We start from the raw sequence: 14,769 nt of genomic DNA, 5'->3' as shown, positions 1-14,769 counted from the left end.
TCTAACCGCATCAAAAAACGACCGCGCACCCCACAATCCAGAGCGCCCCATACATGAATCCACTCAGGTGTCCCAGCACGACTTCAGTAAACTACAAAGCCACACCACCCGCAGAACACACAAACACACACGGAGCAGACAGCGATCGCACAGTGAAAAACACCCACAGACACACTCATCACTCCACACGGACGAGGAACGGAACGGAGGAACGAAATGAAAAAGCGAGTGCAATGTGCCACTTCTAGACACAACTGAACAACTGAGTCACTACAAACAACCAACAATCCAGCGGTCCCAGACAGCACCCTCCCTACACGCCACAACTGAACAAAGCCCAGAGTCACCGTGAACGCCACAAACAAAGTCCCACTGACCCATCCAACTGTTGTGTTTCCTTTAAAATCCAGTGCGGTTTATTTGTGAAAAAAGTTCAAAAATAGACCATTTAATGACAGTGCGTCTTATAATCCGAGGACCTAATAGCCCGGAAAATACGGTAACCATTCTCTGCTATTTGTTCGTGACGTATGTAATGCGCCAAATCCTGTAGGAAGAAGGACAATAATATCTTTCCCCTTGATAAAATTCACCAAACATTCTCTTTGTTCCGGCTTTAAATCCTCAATCTCGGTAATTGTTTCCAACACAGAATGTCTGTCTTCATCTACATCCATCTCGACATTTTGTTTACTGTTGTGCTGTACCACAAAATGGACCCAAGACAGACGCTCGAGTTTGACGTCATGGCTTCACAACTTCCGGGGTTTTTGGAAATCGTCTAGTGTATTCCTGACCTAGCCGCTGGAGAGAAATGAAACTGAGCGGAGGCACTAGGTGGCGCCAGCCTGGCTACCTGTCTCTAATTTGAACTATGGTGGTGTTTATTTATTTGGCTAAAATGCTGGTATGATTGTTAGTAGATCTCAAATACAAGCTAAAAGTATAGACTGAGGAGTTAAGAGTGAAAACCCCTCACGCAGCAGGTAACTTTGACGTGTAGGTAGATGATGTACTATAGCTGTAAAGCCAAGCAAACATTTTATAGGCCATTTATCCAACATCAAATCCATAAAAGCACAAGAAGTTAGTTTAAATTGCTTGTTTATGTGCTGTTTTATTTCAAGAGTGCTTCCCAGTCTGGTCACCCACGCTACAGTAAACAGCTTTCACAATTAATTTTATAGCATCACAATGTTTTGTCATTGCTGTCAGGAACATATTATATTTCCTCACACTCTGAAAATAAACTCAAAATGTCTCGAGATGAAGAGGCGAGACTGGACTTTACGGTTGCCAAGTGGTTGTTAATATTCAGCACAGCCTCTTTAGCCTTGACAACAAAAGCAAAAAAGCAACATCGCAAATCAGACCAATTCTGGCTGGCGCGGGTTCAGTACTGAGAAATGCAAGGGGAGAGCGGACAGCGAGCATCTTATGACATGCAAGAGTGGAGATCTCTGAGTGAGGAGGAGGAGGAGGAGGAAGATGGGTGAAGATATTACAGCCGACAAGACAAAGGCTCATAAATAGCTTGGGGCACGCTGGAAGAACATTGGCTTAGCTGATTATGCTGGTAGTATTCAGGGGTGGCACACACGCTATACAGAGGAATTCAGGTTAGAATGTGGTACTCAGCAGGAGGCCCTACCCCCTACAGGTATCAGGTAATAATACTGTGAATTTGCATTACATTTACACTCAAAATCAACTGCACTGATATTGGCGCATAGTAGAAACTGAGGCTTAGTTTAAAACAGAGAAGTTATAGTCATAAACAGTCAAAGAACAGAAAAGGGCCATACCTGAGTAAGAATGTGTTTGTATGGTTTGAATTGACTGTAGAGTAAAATCCACATTCCTGTCAGTCTGTCCCAAGCATAGACTGTATAAAGAAGTGGACTAAGGGAGTGTGACATCACCCACAGTGTTCGGCTTCAGTCAAATGAAGCTCACTGTGGGCTGAATTTGTCGCCAAGCTTCATATTGAGCTTTTTCACAATGGTCGGAAGTGGCGCGATGTAGGGTAACGGTCACTTACGTTAATGCTTTTCTGTTTCAAAATATCTGTGGAAATGTCTCACATATTTTCCACCAGCTTCTTGAATCTTCCCCATCACCAAATCTTCATCCAACAAGGTCGATAAAAGAATTTATCCACAACTATCAAGGTAAGAAAGAGGAAAACGTAAAGGTGAACAACGACGACGCATTAGTGAACTACTCCTAAACAAAACTAACATTATGGACATGAATAAAACATCAGTAACTTGTGAACTCAGACTGATTCTACAATTAAAATTAAAAATCGATTTCATGATGTACATATTGGCATAGACAGAGTGATTTGTGCAGTTTGAATGCTTCAATGCTTCAAATTTCTAGCATTTAAACTGCACAAATCTCTCTGTTTTTTATTTTTATTTTTCAAGTTACTTCAGTTTTATTCATGACCATAATGTTAGTTTTGCTCAGGAGTTGTTCACTAATGCCAGTCATTGTTCACCTGTACATTTTCCTACCTTGATTTCCTTACCTTGACAGTTGTGGATAAATTCTTCATGGACAGAATACGTCCTTTGTGGACCTTGTTGGATGAAGATTTGGTGATAGGGAACATTTATGAAGCTGCTGGAAAATACGTGAGACATTTCCACAGATATTTTGACATAGAAAAGCATTGATGTACGTGATGTTTAAACTACAGCGCAGCACTTCCGGCCATTGTGAAGAAGGTCTGTTACAAATAGGAATTTATTAACGGATAAAATGGCAAAATGAAAACACCCAGATCGTGTAGAGCAGACAGAGGTGACAATTTTTCCATGTAAAGTCAATTGGAGCCAGAGTCAAAGGAACCGGACACACCTCTACGAAAACTTCCTATTTGGAATGCGACGGCTCCCAGTTTAGCTATGTCCATTTATATATACAGTTTACAGTGTTGGGAAGGTGACTTTTAAAATGTATTCCCCTACAGATTACAGTTACACACCCCAAAATGTAGTTTGTAACGTAATCCATTAAATTACTTAAAGTGAGTAACGTAATCTGAATACTTTAGACCTGGTTTAGACCTGGTTTTAGACCTGGTTTTAGACCTGATTTAGACCTGGGTTTAGACCTGGTTTTAGACCTGGGTTAGACCTGGGTTTAGACCTGGTTTTAGACCTGGTTTAGACCTGGTTTTAGACCTGGTTTAGGCCTGGCTTAGACCTAGGTTTAGACCTGGTTTTAGACCTGGTTTTAGAACTGGTTTTGAACTGGTTTTAGACCTGGTTTAGACCTGGGTTTAGACCAGGTTTAGACCTGGTTTAGATCTGGTTTTAGAACTGTTTTAGACCTGGTTTAGACCTGGTTTTAGACCTGGTTTAGACCTGGTTTAGACCTGGTTTTAGACTTGGTTTAATGTCCGGCAATGAGTGTAATTACCAAAAAAAAAAAAAAAAAAAAGGGATATAACCTAAAATATTAAAACAGCAAAATACCTCTGTGTAATTTATTTATTTGAACCAAGTAACTGTAATCTAATTACCACTCACTGAAACAGTAACTGTAACTGAATACAGTTACTCACAATTTGTACTCTGATTACGTAACTCTGGTACATGTAATCTGTTACTCCCCAACACTGACAGCTTATGGTCCCAAAGCAACTGTGGCATAATCATCGTCATAGTATCAATGCTTTATGTGCTTTGAGAAACATGTTAGTGCGATATATGTGTTTATTCTAAAACTGTTTAAAGGCATTTTGTCTTAAAAACGTGAAAAACAGAACTATATGATTCATGATCCAAAGTGATCCTTCACTTACCTAATGCTTTCCAAGCATCTTAATTATAGTTATCACAATGTGCTTTTCACAGAAACCAGAACAGAAATTTCCATGCCATTTATTTTATTACTTATCTTTCCATTTTATTTTTACTGTATATTTACATTTATATAATTATGTCTTACTTGACTCCTGTGTTTAACTTATTTAGAACTTATTATTACCATTTATATTTTTGCTCTTTGTTATTATATTATATTGTGATGTGTGAGCCACTGTGTCCAAATAATTTCCCTTGTGGATCAATAAAGTCTGTCTAAGTCTAAGTATGAGGGTAAAGCTAATAACAACTAGCATGCTAACACACTCTTCCTGATTATCGGACAATAAAATGCCTTGTAATCACCATGCAGCAGACTTATTTCAACCTCAACACCTCCTAATACACTATAATATACTGTGGCAAGACAAATTTTGCTCAAATACATGAGAGGAAATTGGGTACAGGGACATTAATATCCAAGGCAGGTACGGTGGTTGTTTTGTGAGTAAATATATTTATAATATGCGGCGAGTCTCTGATAAGCAAATTCAATATTGTTTGATGGAGAAATTATGAAAGAAATCCAATGCAAATTAGGTTCGACACTGCCTTTGTCATGTTGTCGTCTCTCCATCGTTTTAATAGTATTTGTACTGTAAAGGTCTCGGTCAAGTTATTTATAAGGCTTATTTAAAAACAGACACCACTGCCAAAAGCAATGTTCAGAAAATTATCTAAAAACAAAATGTATGAAAATAAAAGACACACTATACACACTTACTGATCATTTTGAAAGATGTAGAGTGCTTATTTTAGTAGTCAGCTAGTATTTTATTTTATTTTTTTCTGTTGTACATTTAGATTTCTAGAAGACATTTTAAACCAGGGGTCTCCAACGTGTAGCTTGGGAACTACCAGTAGGTCTCCAAGGTATTTCTGAATTATACATATTGTGCTGAATAAATAAAATGTGATTAATTACCACTGTAAATCTACCATATTAATGCCCAGTTTTGTGCATTAATAAATAAATAATGGTTTATATTTTATCTAACTGTCCCTAATCTAAAGCTGTGGCTCTTGTATTTATTACATTTCTTACAACTCTTAAAATAAGTAGCTCTTTAGTATTTTTGTTTTATAAAGGCTCACCAGAGGAAAAACGTTGGAGACCCTTGTTTTAAATCATATTAAAGGCAATTTTATTCTAAAACAATGCTTCTACATTTAAAGGTGCACTATGTAACTCTGGTTGGGTGTTCGTCACCTGCTTGTTTCTATGGATATGTCATTGCTTTATCTGGAATGTTCCACAGTACGACATTAAACATTTTTTTTAAATTACAGGTGATTGTATAGCTTAAAAATACCTAGAAAAACAAACATTGTCACTGTGAGTGGGGTCACCTCTCCACAGATCTGGGGCCTGTAACATGGTCTGGTTTGGTCTCTATGAAGATAGAAAGGTTTAATGTCATACTGTGAAACATACCAGACAAAACAATAACATCTCCATGGAGAAAAATATTTGACAATAGTGCTAGTGTCTCCGCTCAGTTTCATTTCTCTCCATGCACTTAGGTCAGGAATCGTGGTTTAGTCATTCAATTTTCAATTAGGGATTATTTATCCACAATTCGAACATAGCTTAATCCATGTTTAGAAATGTAAGTTACTGCTTTACTGAGTTACTTGTAAGTTTGCTGCTTACATTTCGTTCGACGATGATGCTTCCGTGCCTAGAAGTGCAACGGCAGCGGGACAGGAGTAGGAAGGGGAGCTGCGTGTGCGACAGCTGCTCTAGTCAGACATAAAACGTTTGACTAGCTCCCATAATAAGCAGATTCAGCGACCAATGCGTCAGTCTTTAGACCCTGCGTCTGCTTCAGTCGCGCCATCGCTGGAATGAATCTACAAGAATCACCTTAGTTTGCTTCGCTGCTTTTCCCCTTGTCTTCTTCTTTCAGCGACCTCAAAAACGGACTTTCTTTTGCGGCGAACTGCTCCTGGATTCTTGTCTGCCATTGCAACAAACTTTGTGCTAACTGCGAGGAAGATATAGGTCAAAAAAAGCCGCTAAGAACTGTTGCGTTGGTGGAGTAAACAGCGTCTGTGCGTCTTGCGTCTGTGGAGCGTGACAGGCGTACGTAAACCGGCGCGCAGGCAGGTCAGTTACGCTAGAAACGTAGGGAGTTTGATTGACAGCCTGTCAGCAACAGATAACGAGGCAGTTCGTTATCTATTGGCAAATGTTTAGCTGGCCCCACCACGTCCAGAGTTGATGAATTTTTATTCTCTTTTTTTTGGTCATCATAATTACAAGGCTACTGCATCTCTATAAGCTATCATTGACAACTTGAAACAAAAAAAACAAAACAAAAAATCCTCCATACAACCTTTAATCCATGTTTAGAAATGTAAGTTACTGCTTTACTCGATGTTAAGTGCTCTCCTGACATATGGTAGACAGGCTGGTGCCACCTAGTGCCTCCACTCAATTTAATTTCTCTCCAGCGACGAGGTCAGGAATCAGAATACACTAGACAGTTTGCAAAAACCCCAGAAGTGTGATTTCGGGCACCAGCCAATCAGCAAAGAGCCGTACATTTTGATTCTTAAGATCGAGGATTTAAAGCCGGAACAAAGAGAATGTTATTTTATCAAGGGGAAAGACGTTATTGTCCTTCTTCCTATGGGATTTGGGAAAAGCTTAATATACCAGTTAACCCCGTTAGTGGTGCATTACATACATCACGACCAAATAGCAGCGATTGGTTAAATAAAAAAGTACCTGCCTATCGTCAAGCAAACGAATCGAAATGCTGTGAGGTCAGACTGTTTCCACAAAGTGAAACCGACTGATGAATCAGGCTAATTTGATGGAGCCTCCACCAGAAAAGTTACACAATGAATGGATTTTTTTTTTTTTTGCAATTTCGATTTAATAATGCCACTGTCTAGCTTGTCTATTATTGTCATTGCAGCCATAAATAGTAGCTGTAGATAAAATAAACCAACACCAAAGGATATATATAAAAGCCATCTTATAGGAGATGTCCTTAGATCCACTGTTTCATCTCAAACATCTTCACATGTTGGGTGTGGGGAGACAGAGATGACGGATGAGTGTTGCCAGAGCACGCCTGGCTTTAATATGTGTGTATCTGTCAGTATCTGCTCTAGCAGCTGTTCACGTGGAGATGCCTCGAATGCTGCGTTTCCCCTGAGCATACCTGGCGCCCGCTTCTCAACAAGAGTGAAGGACAAGGAAGTCAACATCTCACGCTACGCTCTCCTCCTCCTCGCACAGAGTTCACTCAAGCGCTAGAAGATGTGGGAAAAAGATTGTGTTTTTATAAATGATTTCCCCAGTGGAGACTTAATTATTAAAGCCACTCAAAATCAGAAGGACCTTGCAATAGCTAGAGCATATCCTTTATCTGAATCATACAGATAACTATTATAAATGCATTCATCTATTGTCAAAGCAGAGTCCTTGTGACTAGTGTTAGCAAGTGTCCTTGTGGGATATCAATAGTGCCAATGGTTTTATAATATAGACCAATGTTTCCCAGTTTTTTTTTCTGGGGATCCATATTTTAAAAGTCACAAACCTTTGCGACCCAAATCAGTAGACATTATTCATAAATCACAAAATAAAGGTGGATTTGACCATTACTGAACATTAATGAGGATATTTTATTGTTGTATTGTATCTGAGTGATCGTGTCTCTGAACAATTAGTATTACTCAAGTTTTAAACAATGAAAAACAGTCCATAAAAGGATCCATAAGTTGCCTATTTGGACATTAAATGTGGCCCATTTCTTTTTCTTTTCAACATTCAATTGAACCAGCAATAATGGAACAAAATAGTCTATAAAATCATTACAAAAAGATTAGAAATTATACAAAACATGCCTTAACATTTCAACATTTCTAATGAGATAGGTGGGCCTGTCTGTGTTTTTGTAGTGCGTTGCAGTACGGGTGCAGCAGAAGATCACATTGCATTCCAGACCTACATGCAGATCATGGCAAGGCGACCCAAACAAAATCTCTTGCAACCCACCTGAGGGTTGTGACCCAGTCTTTGGGAAACAATGATATAGGCCTGCAGAACTCTATAGTATTGCTATTACCAGATACATTATACAAAGAATTATACCAAAATTTCATCATAGTTATTGCGCCGCAACCTTGCTATGAATGTTGTTATAATATAAGATACAGTATATAGTGTGACAGTGGTGAATGTTATCAGAGTGGTTAGCTCTTAAGACTATCAAAGGGAATTCTTTGGAGTTCTTTGAATATCCCAATTTTTAAAGTAATAAAAAAAAAAATCTACAACTCGTGCTACAGCAGCGAGTTCAAAACAAAATACTCTACACACACATTTAAAAAAAAAAAAAAAAAATATATATATATATATATATATATATATATATATATAGGCCTCTATATACAGCGCTTTTCCACCTTCAAGGCACTCAAAGCGCTTCACATCAAAGAACCGCTCACTTTTTCAGACACCAGTGTACACAGACACTGGGGGTGAGGTGAGTTCAAGTGTTTTGCCCAAGCACACAACAACAACAGCATTTATCTGTGGGAGTTCAGTGGATCTGATCGCCCAACCAATGATATTTATGTCAAGACACCGCCAACCTCTAAATCAGTGGACAAACGCTCTACCGACTGAGCTACTGTAACACTTTTGGTATTTGAATGGTCCTAAAAATGGTGCACATAACTAGAAAAAGTAATGTGACTTTTTCCAGCCAGTTTAAACTTGAATTTAATTGATGAAGTAAAAATGTATGCATTATTATTTGTCTAATCATAGCAATTTAGACAAGTTCTGGCTCTTGCCCAACCTGGAAATAAAAATAAACATAAACATAATATGGAAAAGAAACAAAATAGGGAAAATTATTAGTAAAATCGTATACAATTATGTTAACTTGAAATGAGTAGCCTAGCCTGTCATATGCACTTATATTCTCCACACTGCTAACACTATTATAATGACACCCATATGCTGTGCTAGTTTACCCTGTTTACATACATGTTTCCATCGCCCCAGGCTTCTGTGTAGTGACTGAGGGGCTGTGGGATGGGTGTAGATTGAGCTGTGACAGGCCCCATAGCGCAGTCTGACATGTGCAGCCATGGGCACACTCTGGGGCCAGACTGGATCCACGTATCAGTGCGAGTTTATCACCAATATGACACATCCCCACAAGCCTGCGCCCTAATGCTGCTACAGGCCTGTCTGACTGTTAGCTCCCAGTGAGAAAACAAAAAACAAAAAAAGTGTAGTCAACTTTTATCCCTATGGTCTTGTATTAGTAATGACACTGGCTATGAAAACTACTTTGGATACTACTGATACTTTGCAGCTGATGCCATCACCATTCCCTGTGGGTGTGATGCTGTCTGTAGGCATGCCCTGTCTAGGGCTTTATTAGACTTTAATCTGTGCTTTATTTTAACACAATCTGACCACAAAGAACTGACTTAGTTCACACATAAAATTACAGTTAAAAGTTAGACAGCATTAGCCCGTTTTTCAGTTGATCACACTCACCATTTTTGTTGAAACGCTTAAACTCCATAGCCACCTAGTGCCTCTGCTCAGTTTCATTTCTCTCCAGCAACAAGGTCAGGAATTGGAATACACTAGAAGTTTGCAAGAACCCCAAAAGTTGTAGACCATGCACCGGCCAATCAGTGAAGAGCTGTGAAGCCATGACGTCAACTGAAGCACCTGTCTGGGTCCCTTTTGTGGTACAGCACAACAGTAAACAAAGAGGTCAAGATGGATGTAGATGAGGAAAGACATTCTGTGTTGGCAACGATTCTTGAGATCGAGGATTTAAAGCTGAAACAAAGAGAATGTTTGGTGAATTTTATCAAGGGGAAAGATGTTATTGTCCTTCTTCCTATGGGATTTGGTGCATTACATGCATCACGACCAAATAGCAGCGATTGGTTAAATAAAAAAGTACCTGTCTACCGTCGAGCGAAGGAATCCTAATGCTGCGAGGTCAGACAGTTTCCACGAAGTGAAACTGGCTGATCAATCAGGCTATAAACTCCATACACCTTTACTAGAATAATTTGGATGATTTCAGACCTGGAGTTTCCAATCTCTGCTAAACAAAAAGTAAAAGGTTTCACAAACAGTGTGTATGAAACAAAACACAACTCCAGGTATGTTTCAGATGAGGTAACAACATTATAACTCCAACTGGGTATCTTTACCTCGATACACAGGCCACGAAATGATACATATCTTGATACAGTGCACTTTTGGGTCGATGCGATATATTTCAAATAAATTCTATATGATTCAATAAAAAATAAAGGCTAAATCATGACTGTGATACTAAAAGTTTTTGTTAAACCACTTCTTGTACAAAGTTCATATGAAACACAAACATTTTAATCATCAAAACTGTGAAAATGTCAAATATGTAGCATAAACAAGTTTCCTTCCACTAAACAAGCAACAAAACTGTAGTGCTGTAACAAAATAATTTAGTAAAATCTACCAAAAAATACTCTTGGTGACATATCGATACATCAGCCCCCCATATTGATACTGTATCATCACATTAAACGATACGATATATTGATATTTTTGCACACCCCTAATTATAACATGGCTTAAAGCTCACAAAAGTCAATTTTGTGTAATATAAGGCCTTTCAAGGTGAGAGATTTCATATAGATCTTCGATTCGGTCAGTCAGAAGTTGATCTCCTTCATTCTCTGTAGCCTCAATTTTGTTTTTCAGTAACAGGCATCTTATTATACACAGCGAGTGCACTGTCTTATCTGTTTTGCCTTACCCTGTCAAGACCCAGATAGTCCGTGTGTGCCCTGGTCACTTTCAATATTTCACGTCAATGAACACACGTAGAGTTCTCCCACTGGAAATTAAGTGTCTGGGGCATCGCTGTCCAAACCGGGGGCCAAAGATATCAACAGAACTGCTTGACGTTTTACATTGCAAGTACATGTAGTTGTGGGTTTTGGTTTTATTTCACACTTTGTTATTTTGTGTTTGTAGATGTGGGAGGCCCAGCTGACCCCATCGCCCCAACTATAGTGATCCCGCCAAGGAATACCAGCGTGGTGACAGGGACTTCAGAGGTTACCATGGAGTGTGTGGCCAATGCAAGGTAAGACAGGTGGAAAATGTTCAAAACTGTACTGAATAAAATGTTTCCCAGACCTGAACCTCAATATATACCTCCACAAAATAAAAAAAAACAAAACAAAATGCCAAAACAGGTGGAAACTGCTAAAAATCTACAGTATATTAGACTTACACTTAAAGATGCACTGTGTAACTTCTTCCTGTCTCCATGAAGATGTTATTTCTTTACTTGGAATGTTCCACAGTATGGCACTAAACATATCCCCCTTGCTTTTGTTCAATTACATGTGTTTTATAGCTCAAAAATACCTCAAAAACTTGAATTCGTACCATGTGCAGGCTTGCTTTCCCCATAGATCTGACCATTGACCTGTTTCCATTGTGATTGAAGTTTATTTCCATACTGTGGAGGCAAAACTGTAATATCTCCAAGGAGAAGGAGACATGCAGGCGGTGGATCCTCTGCCAGAAAAGTTGTACAGTGCACCTTTAAACAGACTTTATTTATGCACAAGGGAAATAATTTGGACACAGTAGCTCACACATCACAGTATATTATAATGACATAGATAAACAATATAAACGGTGTCATACGTTCAAAATAAGTAGCAAGAGATGGTGTGAAAAAAGGCATTATTATTGTATATGTACAAGATAAATAAAAATACAGAAATATAATAAATATATCTGAGCTGTATACAAGAGGTCGTAAAGAGAAGCAGTGCAAAGATTAAATAGTGATTGACACAGGGTTATCTATTACATAAGGATGAGTTGTACAGTTGTAAAGACCATAGTTCTGTATCTTTCACTGTTCGAGCGGAGCTGTAGGAGCCTGTTGGAGAATGAACTTGTCTGTCCCTCTATAGCAGGGGTCTCCAACCTGTAGCTCTCCACCCTTTTCCAAGTACCGTATTTTCTGCACTATAGAGCACACTTAAAAGCCTTTAATTTCATCCAAAAACGACTGCGCGCCTTATAATCCAGAGCACTTTATATAAGAATTTATTCTGATGTCTTAGTACGACTTTAGTAAACTACAAAGCCGCACCACTTGCAGCGTTACGGCTCCAGTAGTCAAAAGCATCGCGGAGTAATACATACTGTGATTATTTTTAATATCAAAATGCACCTGTCAAGAGACACGCTTACAACGCCCACTTTAAACTCAAGGCTGTTACAAAGTTAAATTGGCGAACACACATTCACCAAGACAGAGAGACAGCCAATGGATCGTGGACGCCTGGGCTAAGGATCAGTATCAACTGTGGTCCGAGCTTTCACCAAGACCAGAATCATCACTGAACTGCCAGGGAACAGTAACCACACTAACTTGGATAATGACGAGAGGGATGCGGGCGTGCTGGACGCCGTAATTGCCCAACAGTTTGAACAGTTATGAGTTATTGTGAATACACTAACAATTTAGCGCTCTCAGACAGTATTTTTTTTTAGGCATTACAATTGAACAACGTCGAGAGTTATTGTGAACACGTTAAATAAAGCTTGACTGACTTATCTAACTGTTGTGTTTTGTTTAATGCGCGTTATAGTCCGGTGGGGATTATATGTGAAAAAAGTTCGAAAATATACGATTCAATGACAGTGTGCCTTATAATACAGAGCGTCCTCTAGTGCAGAAAGCAAGGTAGCTCGCCAAAGGATTTCTGAATTATACGTATTGTGCTGAATAAGTAAAATTTATTGTAAATGTATAATTTTAATGCCTAACTTTGTACACTAATAAATGGATAATGGTTTAAGTTTTATAAACATCTAACTGTGCCTTATCTAAGGCTTGCCATGGCTTTTATATTTACTCAATTTGTTGTGACTGCTAAAACTAGTAGCTCTTTGGCATTTTCGTTTTGTAAAAGTAGCTCACAAGAGGAAAAAGGTTGGAGACCACTGCTCTATTCTGTTATCTTTCACACACCTTCTCGCAAATATTTGACACCACAAAATAAAAATTAAATTTCAATGATCCCCATTTGTAAAATAGAAGTAGGTGTAGTGTATTTCCTAAGGACAAAAACTGGAAAAAGCAAGAATTGTACCACAAACTTTCTGGTAAGCTGTAGTCGTCTGAGGATTGTGCTTTTCCTTAATCAAAATCCATCTGTGAATCGGAATTAGAATAATTTTAATATGTTTTGAAAAGTAAAAATTGATCTTAGTTTTCCCATTGGCAAAGTGGTTAGTGCCCTTGCATTTAGAAATGAAATGCACTAAGAAATTTGATCTAATCCTGGGCAGGCAGCCAACTCTCTCATAGAAGAGTCTGTAGACACGTGCTGGGAGAATTTGAGAACAGTAGTTTCCCATAATGAAGAAAATTAAAGGTTGTGAACCAATATAAGCACTGTTGTACGTCTGCTATTGTTATCTTAAAGGTGCACTGTGTAACTTTTCGGTCAGGGGTCAGCATGTCATTGCTCTGCCTGGAATGTTCCACAGTATGACATTATACAGCTCTACCTTACATTTATTCAATTACAGGTCATTTTATAACTCAAAAATATCTAGAAAAACATGTAATCTGACTGAGCGGGGTCGCCTCTCCACAGATTTGACCTGTAAATTGGTCTGGTTTTGTCTCCTTGAAGATAGAGATAAAGCTTAATGCCACACTATGAAATATTCTAGACAAAACATGAAGAAAATTATCCAGAAAGTTATACAGTGCACCTTTAAACTTTCACTATTATAACTATTCTGGTTTAGGAGTTGTCACCTGCTTGTTTCCATGGAGATGATGATATTGCTTTGCTCGGAATGTTCCACAGTATGGGATTAAATTTATCTATGTCCTTGGAGACTTGGCAAGCATGTTTTCCAAGGTATTTTTGAACAATAAAAACACCTGTTGATGTACATAACAATACAAAAGTTTAATGACAACTTGTGGAATAGGGCGATCTATCATTTTGGACTGAAAATCACGATTTCATCCAACACAATTTTGGGATCGTCAAAGCCACATTTTTTTGAAGTGCTCCTAAAGCCTAATTTTAAGTATAGTTTAAATTTAGTTCTGCGTCGGCTCAATGCACACTGCCGCCGTCGCCTTCATTTTTGATTTATGGAACTGCGTCGAGGTCTTTGCACCGCACAGTAATTCATCGTCACAACACTTGGTGAGGTGAGGATATAAACCTGGTGTTTAACATGAACCATCTTTAACGCAACAGAAGCACAAAACAGACTCACCATCAGCAGCACATCCTCTGTCACAAAAAGAACACTCATATTCCACTGAGTTGTGTTGTTTAGTCTGACAGAAGCTGACCACATCAGCAGCACAAGAAATGAGCAGTTTTTTTCAGCACTTACAGCTTACGCAAATGAGCCATGTGGTTTTAAGTTTCATTTCTGTAAAATGCAAACAAATGTGGCAAATGGTCCAGCGTCAGATTGTCGGTGCAGGACTCTGGTATGACTTAAGTTTCTGTAATGTTTTCAAAAATTTGATTCGAAAAAAATCGTGGTTGAAATTGAAATCGTAATATCTGCCAGAAAAATCGCTATTCAATTTTTCTTAAAGTCTTGGAACATTCCAGTCACACAACAGAAAAGTTACACACTGAACCTTTATACTTAATACTTAGTCTTGCTTGTAGGGCCCTAAGACCAAACAGGGCTGAGTTAGGGTTGGTCCCTATCAACCTGATGGCCCAAGATATAAGGAAATAATAGTGAAAAAAGGGTAGCAAAAAACATCCTGAGGGGTGAACCTGGCTCCCGGCCTATTGTAGCTCAAATCTAACCATCCACAAC

The 14,769-nt window shown here is 38.7% G+C and overlaps 1 protein-coding gene across 1 annotated transcript in view; it reads left to right on the top strand.

The window, feature by feature from the left end:
- sdk2b (sidekick cell adhesion molecule 2b) overlaps nucleotides 1–14,769 on the top strand; it is a 277,914-nt gene that overhangs the window by 79,520 nt on the left and 183,625 nt on the right. The window contains exon 5 of the mRNA XM_020918287.2: nucleotides 10,903–11,014. Coding sequence (XP_020773946.2) covers nucleotides 10,903–11,014 — 112 coding nt within the window. The remainder of the gene's footprint in view (nucleotides 1–10,902; nucleotides 11,015–14,769) is intronic.

This window comes from Boleophthalmus pectinirostris, unplaced genomic scaffold (genome assembly GCF_026225935.1).
Source record: "Boleophthalmus pectinirostris isolate CB_2022bp ecotype Guang Dong unplaced genomic scaffold, ASM2622593v1 HiC_scaffold_14, whole genome shotgun sequence".
Classification (NCBI taxonomy): Eukaryota; Metazoa; Chordata; class Actinopteri; order Gobiiformes; family Gobiidae; genus Boleophthalmus; species Boleophthalmus pectinirostris.
Note: the sequence above shows the minus strand (reverse complement) of the source record. Positions and strands in the feature narration are given on the sequence as shown.